The sequence below is a fragment of the Balaenoptera borealis genome (genome assembly GCF_965194805.1).
Source record: "Balaenoptera borealis genome assembly, chromosome: 3".
NCBI classification, from domain to species: domain Eukaryota; kingdom Metazoa; phylum Chordata; class Mammalia; order Artiodactyla; family Balaenopteridae; genus Balaenoptera; species Balaenoptera borealis.
In genome coordinates this window covers 182,529,414-182,545,061 of record NC_138866.1, presented here as the reverse complement: position 1 = coordinate 182,545,061, position 15,648 = coordinate 182,529,414, and the positions used below count along the sequence as shown (strand labels likewise).

Here is a 15,648-nt window from a genome sequence, read left to right as displayed (position 1 = left end):
TAGGTGTATACAAGTATCTTGTTGTTTTAATTAGCATTTTCCTGATGACGTAGGATGTTGAACATCTTTTCATCTGTATATCTTCTTTGGTGAAGTGTCTGTTCAGATCATTTGCCCATTTTTAAATTGGTTGTTTTCTTCTTGTTGAGTTTTGAGAGTTCTTTGTATATTTTGGATAGCAGTTCTTTATCAGGTATGTCTTAGGCAAATATTTTCTCCCAGTGTGTGGCTTGTCTTCTCATTCCCTTGACAGTGTCTTTCACAGAGCAAAAGTTTTTAATTTCAATGAAGTCCAGCTTATTAGCTGTTTCTTTCATGGATCATGCATTTAGTGTTGTATCTAAAAAGTCATCACTGAACCCAGGGTCATCTAGATTTTTTTCTATGTGATCTACAAATTTTATAGTTTTGCATTTTACATTTAGGTCTGTGAGCCATTTTGAGTTAATTTTTGTGAAGGGTACAAAACCTGCATCTAGATTCTTTTTTTTTTTTTTTTGCATGTGGATGTGCAGTCATTTGTTGAAAAGACTATGAAAAGACTGTCTTTTCTCCACTGTATTACCTTTGCTTCTTTCAAAGATTAGTTGAGCATATTTGTGTGGGTATATTTCTGGGCTCTCTACTCTGTTCTATTGATCTATTTGTGTGTTTTTTCACTAGTACCACACTGTCTTGGTAGTAATGGTACTTTTGTAGTAGCTTTACAGTAGGTCTTGAAGTTGGGGAGTGTCAGTCTTCTGACTTTTTTCTTCCCCTTCAATACTGTGTTGGCTAATCTGGGTCTTTTGCTCCTCCATATAAACTTGTCTGTTCATCAATATCCACAAAATAACTTGCTGGGATTTTGATTAGAATCGCACCAAATCTATAAATCAAGTTGGAAAGAACTGACATCTTGACAAGATTGCATCTCCCCATCCATGAACATGGACTATCTCTCCATATATTTTTAAGTTTAAAGAAAAATAACATTTACCAAAGGCAATCTATGTCTTATCACTTCAAAGTTAAAATGGCCTAAAAATCCTGTATTTTTACTGCTGGACAATTTTCCCAGATAAATGTTTTACATACCAGTGATGGGGCACTACCTCCTCAGTGTTCCTGGAGATCCTTTCCTCTAGCAGTCTTGGTATAAATATTCAACAATGCAGGGGCTCAGAGAGGGAAACAGAACATTTAAACAGCACACAAGTTCTGTCTAAATGGACTATTTGTCTCTTGTCAGGCTTCAACCCACGTTTTCTTCTTCCTCACATGCCTCAGGGCTGTATCAGAATAAGATTTTCCTTGTTCCCTTCCTTTCATCTTAGTTGCTGGGAAAGGGTGACAAGGTCAGATTATAGTCACTTTGAGGTCCAAACCTAGTTGAGATCTTTTCCCATGTTTTGTTCAGGCCACGTGAGGCTCTGGGCACTGATGATGGATGGAAATCACTTAAAGAGATGGCAGAGCTAAATTTCCTTAACAGTGCACAGGATTCGAAATGGTGATAGCATTTTTGAAAACTGAGAAGTGCTGATTTGTCACTGTACCTTATTTCTCTTAACACATGATTCTGTGATTTCTTCCTGTGATGTAGTTTCACTAGAGGTGAATAAGATAAAAACTTAAAAGTCAGATCACAGTATTTTCTATCTATGAAGCTCTCCACTTGTAGAAGAATTGTACCCTTAGATCTGCACTAATCCTAGCCACACGTGTTAGTTCTCTCTCGTGTATCACCTCCTGTGTCAGAAACACTTAGTGAGATTTGCAGTGTGATTTCTCAGGTGTACAGAGGCAAACCCATCAGTAGCAGTATGGTAACCTGAAAACATTCTTGCAGCTTAACCCTTTGCACAGTTTCTAGCTGTGTCCTACCGAGTCTCTGTCCATCCCTAAGACCCTCCTTTCTTCCCAACTGTTTCACTACCTTCTCCTCCCCTCCTCCTCCCCCTCCCCTTCTTCTTCTCCTTCTTCTTCCCGTTCTCCTTCTTCTTCCTCTTCTTCTTCTCCTTCTTCTCCTTCTCCTCCTCCCCCTCCTCCCTCTCCTCCCCCTCCCCCTTCCCCTCCCCTCCCCCCTTCTTCTTTTCTCCTTCTCTCTCTTTCATTCCCTCCCTCCCCTTCCTCATCTTTCTGCATCACGTTCATGAGATCTATATTTGAAAGAGTAAAAGATAGATTGGGTAGGGCTTCTATTCATATTATGCCCCAACTCCCTTACTCTCCCAGTCAATCCTAAATATCATCAGCTAAACCTAGGAAAACCTGAAAAATGACACAGTGCTTACTATATACTATGTATTATGTCCTTCTCTAAATGAGGAAAGAAAACCTTCGAAGGGAAAAGCAAGACAAGACAATCATGAAGTTTTAAGCTAAAAAAAAAAAAAGTACATGGACAAAGATGTCTATCTTGCCTGTTTTCACATTTTGAGTTCTAAAATTTAATAGCAACTTGTGATACATTTTATTAATTTCTAAAGGGAATAAATAAACTGTATATTTATACATATAATACACACATATGATATATATACAAATATATAAGATATATATATACACGTTATATATATCTTACTGCATTATAGAACCATTTAAAGTCAGATAAGGGGAATCAGGGGCTTCTAGACCAACCCTACTAAGTGGTAAAGTTAAGGTGAAACTTCTAGAGAAGCAAAAACGTTTATGTTTAACAACGTCATTTAGAGGTGAGTGAAAAGCATGCTCCTTAGCGTAGCTCTGGCAAAACCGCTGGACACTTTGAGTCCTGGAACACCTGTGTCATCCCAGGGCTTACATCCATCACGTTCTCCTTGGGGCTGCAGGAGAATCCAAGTGCCTTGGGAAGTGGAATTGTTGATCTGTGGATACCATTTTTCTGAGTCATTAACCACACTTCCCGTGCACCAGGACTCTGGAGATTTTACTGAGTGCACCATAGAACTGGTGATGTCTGGATCTTTGGAGAAGAAAACTGTCTTGGCACTTTATATGTTTTTTAAAATATTTTAAGGCTAGTGTCCTATTGATTTGATTAAAATTCACTCCTGAAACTTCATTTTCCAAGAAACCTTACCCTCTTTTTTGAATTTTGATGAGGTTTTCCTAGCAAGTCCACCTCATAGTTTATAAGGGCCTGTGATTCAGAGAATTACGTGGAATTAGGGTCATCTCACCACTCATGAGTAGGAAGGACCTGGAGATAGAAGCTCTTTCTGTTCTGGGGACGATGCTTTTCTTTCCTCAGCACTAGCTTCCACGGCTCCTGCCCTCCCCACTGCTTCTCCCCCTGTGTGCCCCACCCCCATACCCAGGGGGATTTTGTAGTGAAAGGAGGGAAGGGTGAAGGAGAGAAAGATTTTCTCCTGTGTCAGCCTGCCGCAGTCATCCACTCTCGTGGCCACAACCCTTCCTCTGCACTGGTCCCCGGTGCCTTCCTGCCCATCCCCCTCCTTTCCTGGTCTCCCTCAAGTCACCCACCCCACCTCCAGCTTCTGCCTTTTAGGCCAAATGAGTGTCACCAATGGCTTAGAAATTGAAGAGGCACCTATCTCCAGAACCCCAATTAGAAGCATTTGAATGCCTTTTTTAGGTAGAACTGTTATTATGTATGTAGGTTATCTCTATAGCACAACTCAGCCTCAATGTCAGATATTCTGTGACTTAAAAGTCACTTTTATGGGCTTGACCTGGTTACCTAACTGCCCATGTAACATAGTTGCTCTAGGAAAAAGCACACGAGTTCCAGAAAGCCTTCTGATAGCACATCCTACCCTAATCAGCTTTCCTTCCTGTATGATTGACCATGTTCCTCGTGAACTTAAGTGGGTAAGATTTTCTAGACCCACCGTGCTCTCTGTGAGTATAATGGATAAAGAGTCCTAGGCAACTGAGTTTAACTAGATAAGTAAAACAGAGCAACTTTAAAACCCTGTAAAATTCATGGCAGGAAGACAGTCTATTTTTGTTTCTTTTTACAGAGTATCATTTTGATATTCCAGTGTTGCAAACAAATAAGTGAAAAACAGAGCTCTAACCTACAGTTCCCATGGTGTTGGTGGTGGTGATCTCTAACCCAAGCTGGAAATAGGGAAGCCGAGCCTGTTTCAGACAGAACAGCTGTGGACGTGTGGGGACGATGCACGGCTCCTCTCTGCCCGCTTTTCGGCTCACGGAGGGGGCTGCACGCTAACGCTTGTGTCCCTGTGGTTTGCTCTCCTGTTTTCTTCTGGGTACACTCCGTAAACAGCGGGTCACAGAAAGTCGAGAGAGCCAGATGACGATTGAAGAGAGGAAGCATCTCATCACCGTGAGAGAGGACGCCTGGAAGACCCGAGGCCGGGGGGCAGCCAACGACTCCACGCAGTTTACCGTGGCCGGCAGGATGGTGAAGCGAGGTCAGGAGGCGTGTGCGCGCTCCGTCGCCCCCCCCCCCCACGGAGGGGGCGTGGCCGGGGAGGGCTCAGTGTAAGACATGAGGCCGCGGTCTGCTCTGGTTTGCGCTCTCACTGAAATTGTGCACACGTTTTCTGGGTAGGTGTTGTGAGATATTCCTACCGAAAACCTTTCCCTACGACACCGTCATCTTCGACGTCAGACGCATAATGCAATTAGTCACATTTCAAAACAGCCATTTGGAAATGGAGCCCAGGTTTCAAAAGCAATTTTGCAAATCTGCTAACAGATCTTAGTCCTTTCCTGTCATTGCTTTGAAATTATTTCCATTTTCTTGCCATCTGGCAGTCAGTTCACCCAAATGAGCCTTTCTCAATGAAGGAGGAGTTTCTGTCTTCTCCCTTTTAGGCTAATTCCCAGGTCTCTCTCCATCAAACTCAGAGTTCCCTGGCTTCGGAAGCCCTATTTCCAGCGATGTTTTAATAGCTGTCCAAAGGATGGATCCATTTCCACAGGGAAGTGAGATTTCCCTACAGATGGGCAGTTTCCCTGCAGCTGAGCTCTTGGAACTAATTTGCAGCGGGGAATCCAAAGATTTATGAAAGTGACGAATCACGTGGTTAGAAGTCACCAGAGAGCTGAGGGGCTCCACATCCTGTAGGAAACGGTTAAAATCTGGGGTCCTTGTTCACCTACATGCACGTACCTTCATTTTCTAAGCTGTGGTTTAAGCAGATTTCTTAACTTAGTGATAAAGGTTTTCACATTCAGGTAGAGTTAACTTACACTGGTGTCTGCTTTCTAGGTTTGCAGCTCGCTTTTCTCAAAACCTTTCAGGATCCTCACTCATAGACAGTGCCTAGCTCGGTGTAGGCTCGTGATAAATATTTGCAGAAGGAAAGGAGGGAGGGAGAAAGGAAGGGAAGGAGGGAGGGAAAACCCCTGAACTGAGATGAACCCAAATCTTGGTGGAAAAATCCTTTGTAACAAATTTATTCTTAACTTTTCCTGGAATTGTCAAGGATAACAGAAGATAATTTACTCTCAGAAAGAGGTGGCATTTGAGTTTGTTCTGTATGCTTTACATGACCCCCATCCCTGTGTTAACAAAAGCAGATTCTTAAGGCCCACATTGGTTAAGAAGAACTCGAGCTGAGAACTTGAACCGGAGCTCAGATCTGCCAGCTTCTAGCCCAGGCTTTTATCCTGATGACTTTTCACTTTGGTTTCCTCTTTCCTCTTCCATCTGAAAAGATGGTAATCTATTTGAAGTTAGGCCCTTACTACCAGATACCACTGCCCTTGTCCACAGGAATGTCAGAGGAAGTAGCTTTGCTCTTAGGCAGGTTTGGAGAGTAAAGTCAGAGATGTTCCTCTCCCTTAGTGGATGAGTTTGCTTTCACGTGTTTTCTGAATAAATCAGGGATCTTTATTTAACGGGTGTGATACGACTTTGCTCAGGAAATAATTTTCTGGTACTTTCAATCTAATGGAAGAACTGTACCCTGTTTTTCTAGTATTTGTTACCACCTACACAGTGATGTGTTCACTCAGTCACCGCTCTTTTGGATTTGCAGTGATAGGGCGTCCAATGTCCTACACTCGCCAAAGAATGAAGTAGTCCCCACGCTGTAGCCACCAAGATTTCCCATCTCCCCGGGTTACCGTGTGCCTGCGAGTTGCCAAGAGGCATGCCATACCCTGATTTTCATTCTCTCACCCCAGGACACTCTTTTCTCCCCAGCCTCGCTAGGACTGTCTCCCTCTTTCTTACTCCTAGATGCTACATAACAGTGAGTACGCCACAGATTTCTGTGGTATTCTAGAATTCTCCTGGAAGGAAGGGACTCAAAGTGCACCTTTGAATAAGAGAGATGTGAAATGTTCCTGAAGAGAGTAGGTGACTGGTTATTGCCTGTAGCATTCACTGAAAAGAGGTATGGGGAATGCTTTGTTTTGTTTTCACATCGTGAAATTTAAATCTGTGTGCCCTCCCCCACTATGGACGAACCCTAAATCCCTCCAGGAAAGAGCTGGTCCACCTCTGGGAGCTCAGTGCTGCAGCCTGAACGGGCAGCAGGGCGCGCCGTGACAGCACGAGGGGCCGGTGTCCTGGTCGGCTGGAGCCAGGCCTGTTTACTGGCTTCAGAGTTAATAACCTCTGGGCTCATGAAATCTGCCCATGCCTCTTATGCATCCTCTTAGCAGGCGATGGTTTACTGCCCAGCCTGTGATACCAAATTTTACTTATCCTTAGCATCTTTCAAGAAAGTTGACTTTCTCACTGATATAAACCCTTTGCAGTTCCGGTAAAGAAGTACTTTTTAAATGTCGTTGACATTAAGGAAGTATATGTACATGTTGAGAAGCACTTCTAGAATATCACCAAAAATTTAAGTTGTAAACTACATTTCAGTATTTTTCCTTAAAAATGTTATGCAGTAGCACGTCCTTCTCCACCTCACGGGAGGGGCAGATCCCTTCACTTCAGTGGGTTTTTTTCCCTGTAAGCGACAGTGATTTACATATTCTCCCTTTGTGGTTCTGGGAGGGATACTTAACGTGGCAACATCACCCAAGGGTTTCACGTTTCTTACAAACAGACAAAGAACATTAATGTCTCATTTTGTTCTCTGTAAGTGCACTAATTACTTCCCTTTCGAATCCCTTCTAAGGTTAGGGAAGAATACTCATCTTTGTCTTTATTAAGGTTTCTTATTCTAATCAGATGCCTTCTTCAGGCTGGAATGTCTGTCTTTCCCTCTCATGTGTCTTTTACCATTTCTCCGTTTAAAGATTCCCCATCCTGCTTCTTGGTAGATGCAGGTGGAAGCATGTCCTGAGCTCCCAGCCACACCTGACATGGGTACCATCCTCCAACAGTCACAGATCAGTACAAATGGTTCCTCTTGTGTCTTTCTTACAAAGCTTAGCACCCTCTGCATTATTGCCTAATAGGACCACACTCTGAGTGACACCCCCAAAGGCCAGACGGTCCCCACGTCCCCTCAGCTGGGAGGGACACTCCAGGCCAGCGTGACACACTTCCCAGCCGGCGTGACAAGCCCGGTCTCCCCGTCCTCTGCAGAGATGGTGCAGAAACAACTGGCCCTCCGCATCCTCGCGTTCCGCAGCCACAAATTCAACCACCCGTGATCAAAAAAAAAATTTTAATTCCAGAGAATTCCCAAAAGCAAAACTGGAATTTGCCACCTCAGCTCTTTACATAGCATTTACATTGTTTTAGGTATAATGAGGCATCCAGAGATGATCTAGAGTATACGGGAGGATGTATGTAGATTGTATGCAAATATGCCATTTTGTATAAGGGACTTGAGCATCTGTGGATTTTGGTACCCACAGGGGGTCCTGGAACCAATCCCTTGTGGATACCAAGGGACGACTGTATACTTTCTCTTCCGCTACCTCCACTGCCCCCAAAGCCTCCAGACATCACCGTTTCATCTGTTCGAGGACATTCTGATTGCCTTCGTGTCTCCGTGGTTCAGTGTGGAATGGCAGCCTGACAGCCGCTGCAGGCCTTAGAAACAATAAAACCCTGTCTCCATGGGCAGGTGTCCTACACGTGTGGGCACGGTCCCTGCCAGCTGCACATGTGTGTGTCCCATGCGTGTTTGTAAATTCTGTAAATTGTTAGATCTCCGTTGGGACTCATGGCCATCCCTCAGGGTCCTGGGAACTTCCGGAAGTTTCCTGAGATGCTCAATAGCTCCTTTGTCTGCTCTGCAGGTCTGGCGTCCCCCACTGCCATCACCCCAGTAGCGTCCCCTATCTGCAGTAGAACAAGGGGCACCACGCCAGTTTCCAGACCCCTGGAAGGTGAGTCACCAGGCACCCAATGTGCCAAGAGGTCTGTGATCAGAAGAGCCCTCCGTGCTTCTCTCACCTGTGTTTTCTACTTGCCCAGATATCGAAGCCAGACCAGACATGCAGTTAGAATCAGACCTCAAGTTGGACAGGCTGGAAACCTTTCTAAGAAGGCTGAATAACAAAGGTACACACCAGGAGCCAGAGGGAAGCTTGGGTTCATGTGCTTGTAGCCAGTGTGGCTCGGGTTTCAGTGGGTAGCTCAGGAAGCCTAGAAACACCTGCCCTGCTCTCAGACTCTCTAAATCCTAACTGGGATTGCTTTTTCTCCTCAGCTAAATTGTCTTCTATTATGACTTCACCAATTCATACTGTAAGCGTTATCTTTGTTGTTACGTTTTTAAGAAATGAAGTTATTGGTCAACACTGATTAGATTACCAAACTCTGATTCACTTGGTAATGAACTCAGTAGGGAGCCCCCAGTAACACGTTTGTTTCTGGATCTAAACCCTTGGGATGGACTTCCCTGGTGGCGCAGTGGTTAAGAATCCACCTGCCAATGCAGGGGACACGGGTTTGAGCCCTGGTCCGGGAAGATCCCACATGCCACGGAGCAACTAAGCCCGTGCGCCACAACTACTGAGCCTGCAGTCTAGAGCCTGCAAGCCACTACTGAGCCCCATGTGCTGCAACTATTGAAGCCCGCACCCCTAGAGCCCATGCTCCCCAACAAGAGAAGCCACCGCAATGAGAAGCCTGCACACCGCAACGAAGAGTAGCCCCCGCTCGCTGCAACTAGAGAAAGCCCGCGCACAGCAACGAAGACCCAACGCAGCCAAAAATAAAATAAATAAATAAATAAGTTTATGAAAAAGAAGTAACTAAACCCTTGGGATGTCATCCATCAGGATTGTAGACTTGGTAATTTTGCCTTTAACCCTGAAAGCAGATTATTACACGAAATCAACGTGAACTTGGGCCTGATGAACTTTCAGTTGTATATGTTAATTTCCAATAAGGTAGCAGCTGCTATTATAATCACAAATGATTTCTAAAAGAAAATTCTAGTGCATAAATAAAGATTTCAATACAAAAGTCCATGAAGTATATATAATAAAAGAATAACATGCAGAAATAGCCTCATCTCTTAATAAAAATGTCCAGTACTTGCAATTTATCCAATACTAAGCCCTGGAGTCCCTATTATTGAAAATGACCCCTATAGGTTGAAAATAATACAGACAACCACCTGAAACCAGAAATATAAAAGTGTAATATAATAACAAAGCTGGCAAGGCAAAGAATGCAAACGATTCAAAGTTTATTACCTATACGTAATGGTGATCTAGCCCAGGGGTTGGCAAACCAATCCAGCTCACCTCCTCTTTTTGTAAATAAAGTTTTATTGGAACACAGTTGTGCCCATTCCTTAGCATATTGGTAATAGTTGCTTTTGTACTATAGCAGCAGAGTCATGTAAGTGGCAACACAGGTCAAACAGACTCCCATGCAAAGCCTAAAGTATTTACTACGTGACCCTTTGCAGGAAAAGTTTTCACCAAGCCCTGATCTAGAACAAGGCTGAGCTAGTTCTGCCTCCAAAAGAGCAAAAAGAGCAGGTTGAGAAATTCTTGGTGTGCTTGAGCCTCCATCCCTCCTACCACTCACGGTGCACGCTTTGTTCGGACGGGAAGTCCTTTCCTGAGAAGCCAGCTGATACCCAGGAAGCATCTACAGAACCCTGGACATCCCCGTCATGTCTGCTCCACTCCTGGACCTTAGCGGGAAGAAAATCATTTTTAAGATTCAGTGAAGCACAGTTGGAGTCATGTTTTTACACAAATCTCAGGTCATTGATTTGCTTGTTTGTCGGTAGTTGGTGGGATGCAAGAAACAGTCCTCACCGTCACCGGGAAATCCGTGAAAGAGGTGATGAAGCCGGACGATGAGGAAACCTTTGCCAAGTTCTACCGCAGCATGGATTCCGCTCTACCGAGAAGCCCCGTGGAGCTGGACGAGGACTTTGATGTCATTTTCGATCCTTACGCCCCCAAGTGAGTTATTTAATTTCCCATCTTTCACCCCTGGAGAACGGATTCCTTCACTGGTCTCCACACAGCACTTTCTCGAGAATCTTCTCTCACTGTTCCCTCCTTCTGCGATAGAACTTCATTACAGCCAGATTGATACCAACCAGGGTTCTTGGCCTACCCCAATCAATAGAAATTGATAAGAGGCCAGACAAGAAACTCAGGCAAGGCTTTATTGGGGCCCCTGCTGCAGCAGGTGGGAGAGAGAACACGTAACAGGTTCCCTGGCTCGCTCCCCGAGGGGGGTGAGCTGCTTCCTTATATGGGGTGAGGGCAGGGGCGGGTCCAGGGGTCGGACTGGAGGCGTGGCTTAGGTGGTCTGCCCACCCCTTTGGTGGTGCTGTGTGTATAGGGCATGGGCAGTGCCCTGCTTTTGCTCCTGACACCCTGTTTTTGCTTCCAGCTCTTCAGAAGTGGCAGTTGGGTTTTTTGGTCTTTTTGTATCCTTTGTCCATAATTTGGCCGAATTGCACATGCACAGTTACTTTTAGTCCCTTATCGTTTTTTGTATTTTGTTGCTTGAGGAGACGTGTGTCCAGGTACAAGCCCTGCAGCAAAGGGTCTCAGGTCCCAGGTCCCAGCCCGTCTCAAAATCACTGTTCTCTAGAACCAGACACCGGGCTGGGTAGAGCTTGCGTGCCCAGGACAGACGTCCCCTCCAGCAGAAAGCCTGGCATCCACACCACATGCCTGGGCCATGAAAATAAAGTGACTGTGTTTTTCACGTCACTCGAATATTGTTTTGCAGACTTTATGAACACTGGTTAGCAGAAATTTCTATGCCTTTCTTCATTTGACATGTCAAATTCTTCCTCAACTTTGAAAACGGTTTGGATCACCTGGGCTCTAATGAATACAGCTAACTAGAAAATCAATGAAACGTGTTACTTAATTTGCAATCATTGATAAGATCAATAGATCTGAGGGTTTTCTCAGTGATGTCCCAGGGTCCCTCTTCATGCAGGAACGTGACTAAACCACCAAAGAAAAGTGTCCATGGTGTTAGGATTCCCTTGGTTGTGATTGCCACAAAGAAAGGCAAGTCCAACTGGCTTCAGCAGAAGAGAGGCGTGGAGGGATTTACCGGTTCCCTCCTTGAAAAGCGCAGGCGTGAACCCAGGTTCCGGGGGCTCGGGATGAGGTCTGTGGCACCTGGTTCCTTTAGGCTGGCTTTCCCCTCAGTCAGGCTGTCATCGCGCGGTAGATGGTCACCCCTCACTCCGGATCTATAGCCCATCTCCTCGGCCACCACCAGCACAGGCAGCTGCCCTGCCCAGCCTTCCCAGAAGAAGTTCCAGGCTTGATTCTCTCGGGTTTGCATCCGGCCCTACAGCCATCATTGTGGCCAGGGGGATGGAAGATGCTGATTGGCCAGCAGTGGGTGGTCTTTGGATCCCCCTCCGGAGCCAGGGTAGGGGACAGGGCATGGAGGGAGGTGGTTCCCCCAAAGGAAAGTCAAGGAGCTCTCACGAGAAGCAGGGAGAATGTGCTGGGTGAGCTAATAACCCCACGGCCATCCACCACGTTTATCTGTTGCCCACAAATTTTTCAGAGTGCCCGTCTTTTCCGGAAGTCTGCGTGGTTATCATAAATGTTTCCTTAAGCTGCTCCTGATACCTGTTTTGCATTTTTCAATGTGTTCAGTTTTTTTCAATTTGCTACCTTAAGAAAATGAACAACTTGCCATTCCCCAGCTTTAAGTAGTATTTTGGGTATTTGCATACACTGGTCGTGAACCATTGCTCAATCTTCTCCCCACCCAAATGTCACTGTTTACACGGTTACATGTACTTTAAACATTGATATGTATGTTTACACACACACACACACACACACGACAATGTTATGTATGAAAGAGGATCTCCAGGTACAGAGATCCAGGCACTTAAGACATTAAAAGCAGCCGGAATCTGCTGGGAAACCATGTGACTGGGTCCACCCCTCTCCCCGTGTCTGGTCTTCTGCCCCAGAGAGTTGAGTGTGTGTGTGTGTGATGGTCATAGTTGGTTTTGTAGGCCTCTTTTATTTCAATATATTTTTCAAAATAGTGCTTATTTTCCAGAGGGGGGCAGTGGGTCGAGAGGAGGCTAGAGATGGGTAACTTGGGGAGGGAACTGGAAAACTTGCACAGAGAGAAAGCTGAGTCTGGTGGAGAGAGGGTTAAATCAAGAAGCAGTGGCTGGCTGTGCATTCTCGGCGGGCTTGCTGGAGCCCGGAGGAGGAGAGGTGCTTCTATTCCAGCAGGAGAAGTAGTGACCAGCATGTTGTGGGCGTGATGAGAGGGAAGGACTGCACCCTTCAGGGCTGGCCAGGAGGGGCATGGGCTGCCCCATAGGCACTGGCCGCTCCTCCAGGTGGAGACCACGGGGCGTGGCGAGAGCGGGGCTCCAGGGCTGGGCTGGGATCCGGAACTACACGGGCTTCAGTCCTCCACCTCCGAGAGCCTCTGACTGCGTGTCAGTGGAGGGGTGATGGGAGGGGAGGAGCTGCAACATTATAATGAAATCAAGAACTAAAATCGCGGCGCCCGTTGCTTCAGCTCAGAGACACGCAAGGCACCGGGCGTGGGTGGCACTGCGGCCCCAGGCCACACCAGCTCTGCTCTGCCTCTTAGGCTGACGTCCTCCGTGGCTGAGCACAGGCGTGCAGTGAGGCCCAAGCGCCGGGCTCAGGCTTCCAAAAACCCCCTGAAGATGCTGGCAGCAAGGGAGGACCTCCTCCAGGGATACACGGAGCAGAGGCTGAACGTGGCCTTCATGGAATCAAAGCGTATGAAAGTAGAAAAGAGTGAGTATCAGGACCATCCTCAGCTGTGCGCGCGGCAACCGGTGAGCAGGTGACTCTGTCCTCTCCTTTTCCTGCCTTGCAAAGGCCAATGACAGCGCTCAGGGACGCTCGTGCAAGAAAAATGAGCACGTCTGTACACACATGTGCACACCTGCGCACACCTGCAGAAACTCTGCTTGGAATTGAAAGGCTTGCAGTGTGGCCCCTCTATTCACTTACATCAAATTATCCTGTTTTGTTGAGTTTTCTTTCAAGAGGTTGGAGGAAAGGGAGGTTGCTGGGCTTTGCAATTCAACCCATTTCCAAACACAGCAGTTCTTCACTTGACCTTATTCTAGAGCAAATGATTCGATCTCTCATGGGCAAGTGTCCCATATCTCTGTTTTGCCTAATCCTAGATTTCTCCATTATTAATTAATGCAGAAACCAGTGCTTTTCACATTGTTTTGGGCAGGACCCTGGGCTCCTTGGAGCTGGGATGTGGGCTGGGGGGAGTCGGGAGAGCTGGGATGGGGCAGTGAACAGAGCATGAGGGGTAGGCCCAAGGTTTTCATCCCACTTCAGGCTAAACTGTCGGCTTTTATCTGCCCGGTCGTGTGGGGCTCCCCAGTTCTGAAAGAGCGGTTTTCCCAGCGGAGCTAATGGCAGCATAATCTTGTTATTCTGAAGATTCTTGCTGTAATTTGTATTTTCCTATAGCACTCATAAACCTACTTACTAAAGTTTTTTTTTAGAAACAGTCTTTGGATGAAGTGGTTGAGTCTTTCCATTATAACTGGTTTACTAAATAAGATATTACAAAATCTCTATGCCATCCGAGTTGTCAGGTAGTGTTATATTTCTTCAGTGTTAGAACCTCACCCCAGCAAAATAATTTTCTGAGTTTCTCTCTAGCATATGCATAGTTTTTTAAACAATGAGCTGGAGAAATAAAGGTTTATTGGCACAAGTTTTATGTACTTTAACTGTACCTCCACTTTTTGGGGACACATATACATTTGTTGGTCCACACTGAAAATCCAGCATCTTGTTACAATCTTAAATCTGAGAGCAAGCGATCTCAAGAGACCATGTAGTTGTTCACTTAGCGTCCAGAGAAAGATGAGAACTAAACCATGCCTTACAGGGTGCCTGCTTTTCTGCATATAAAGACTTAGGATGGAAGAGGTCCAACAGTCTCCCTTAGGAAGGCGTTTTCAACATCTAACACTGTCAGGAATTATAACAGCTTTAGAGGAATTGCAGCACGAGTCCAGCTCCTGATTTTATACTGATGTGGCTCGTCCACACTGCCACTCCATTCTTGTCCCTCTGCATGGCCAGGGTGACACTTGTCAGCAAGCATTTACACTTTCAATCCTATGTTTAATTCCTAACACAAGGCTTCACTGCGTAGTTAATCAGACTGCATGCAGTATGTTTTCCCCATCAGGATTAACTTGAAAAGAAGAAAGGAGTGAGTGATTCATGCATGACTGCTGAGGGTAAACACTGTCATTTCTCCTGAATGTCTTGCCTCCCCTGCACTGTGTTTCCTCCTCTGACCCTCCCAGTGTCCGCCAACTCCAACTTCTCAGAAGTCACCCTGGCGGGACTAGCCAGCAAAGAAAACTTCAGCAGCGTCAGCCTGCGGAGCGTCAACCTGACGGAACAGAATTCCAACAACAGCGCAGTGCCCTACAAAAAGCTCATGCTGTTACAGGTTAAAGGTATTTAAGAGCGGCAGAGAGAATTACACACGAGCAGGGATTTTAGTCTGGTAACGTCGGGAGGCCTGACTTCCCCCACGTGCCCGAAAGGAGAAGGGAACGCGTGCTTTTGGAGAGCGCACTGGGTGCCACCTCATCTCACATCAGCTTCACAAGATCCCACTGGGTGGGAAACATTACGCCCCTGAGTTGCAGCGCTTACTGATGCGCCCGAGGCCCCAGCAGCTGCTGAGTGGCGGAGCTGGCTTTGAACCCTGGTCGGCCTGATTCCAGAATCTCAGCTTTTGCTGCTCCCCTTCCCGTGACCCCGGCCACGCACTGCATGCGGTCACCAGACACCCTGTCAGCCACCAGAACGTTCTCTCCATCTGTCCTCCTCGCCAGGGTCAGCAGGCGTTAGGGCAGCGAGACGGAGAGATGGGCATCCTTGAGGAAGGGAGCAAGGGAGCGTGGGGCAGGGGGGTCTCAGCTGCTCCAGCTCCCTCCCTCCCTTCCTCCCTCCCTCCCTTCCTCCCTCCCTCCCTCTCTCTTTCTCTCTCTTCCCTCCCTCCCACCCTCTTTCTCTACCTCTTTTCCTTTCTTCCTCCCTCCGTCTTCCTTCCTTCCTTTCCTTCCTTCTCTCTCTTCCCTCCCTCCCTCCCTCCCTCTCTCCCTCTACCTCTTTTCCTTTCTTCCTCCCTCCCTCCGTCTTCCTTCCTTCCTTTCTTTCCTTCCTTCTCTTTTCCCTCCCTCCCTTCCTGTCTCTCTCCCTTTCTCTCTCTTCCTCTATCTCTTTTCCTTTCTTCCTTCCCTCCCTGTCTCCCTGTAGCAAGGAGCCCTAACCCACAACCAGGGGGGCTCTGGCTCTGCC

General features: G+C 46.5%; 1 protein-coding gene across 20 annotated transcripts in view; it reads left to right on the top strand.

The window, feature by feature from the left end:
- The window catches only part of SVIL (supervillin), a 239,797-nt gene that overhangs the window by 195,670 nt on the left and 28,479 nt on the right, over positions 1-15,648 (top strand). For all 20 annotated transcript variants that reach the window (XR_014242949.1, XM_082386363.1, XM_082386378.1 and 17 more), the window contains 6 exons: positions 4,238-4,385; positions 8,134-8,223; positions 8,312-8,398; positions 10,089-10,266; positions 12,917-13,089; positions 14,643-14,798. Coding sequence is in view for 19 of the 20 variants with exons in the window: in XM_082386363.1 (XP_082242489.1) it covers positions 4,238-4,385; positions 8,134-8,223; positions 8,312-8,398; positions 10,089-10,266; positions 12,917-13,089; positions 14,643-14,798 (832 nt within the window). In the remaining variant the exon portion in view is untranslated. The remainder of the gene's footprint in view (positions 1-4,237; positions 4,386-8,133; positions 8,224-8,311; positions 8,399-10,088; positions 10,267-12,916; positions 13,090-14,642; positions 14,799-15,648) is intronic.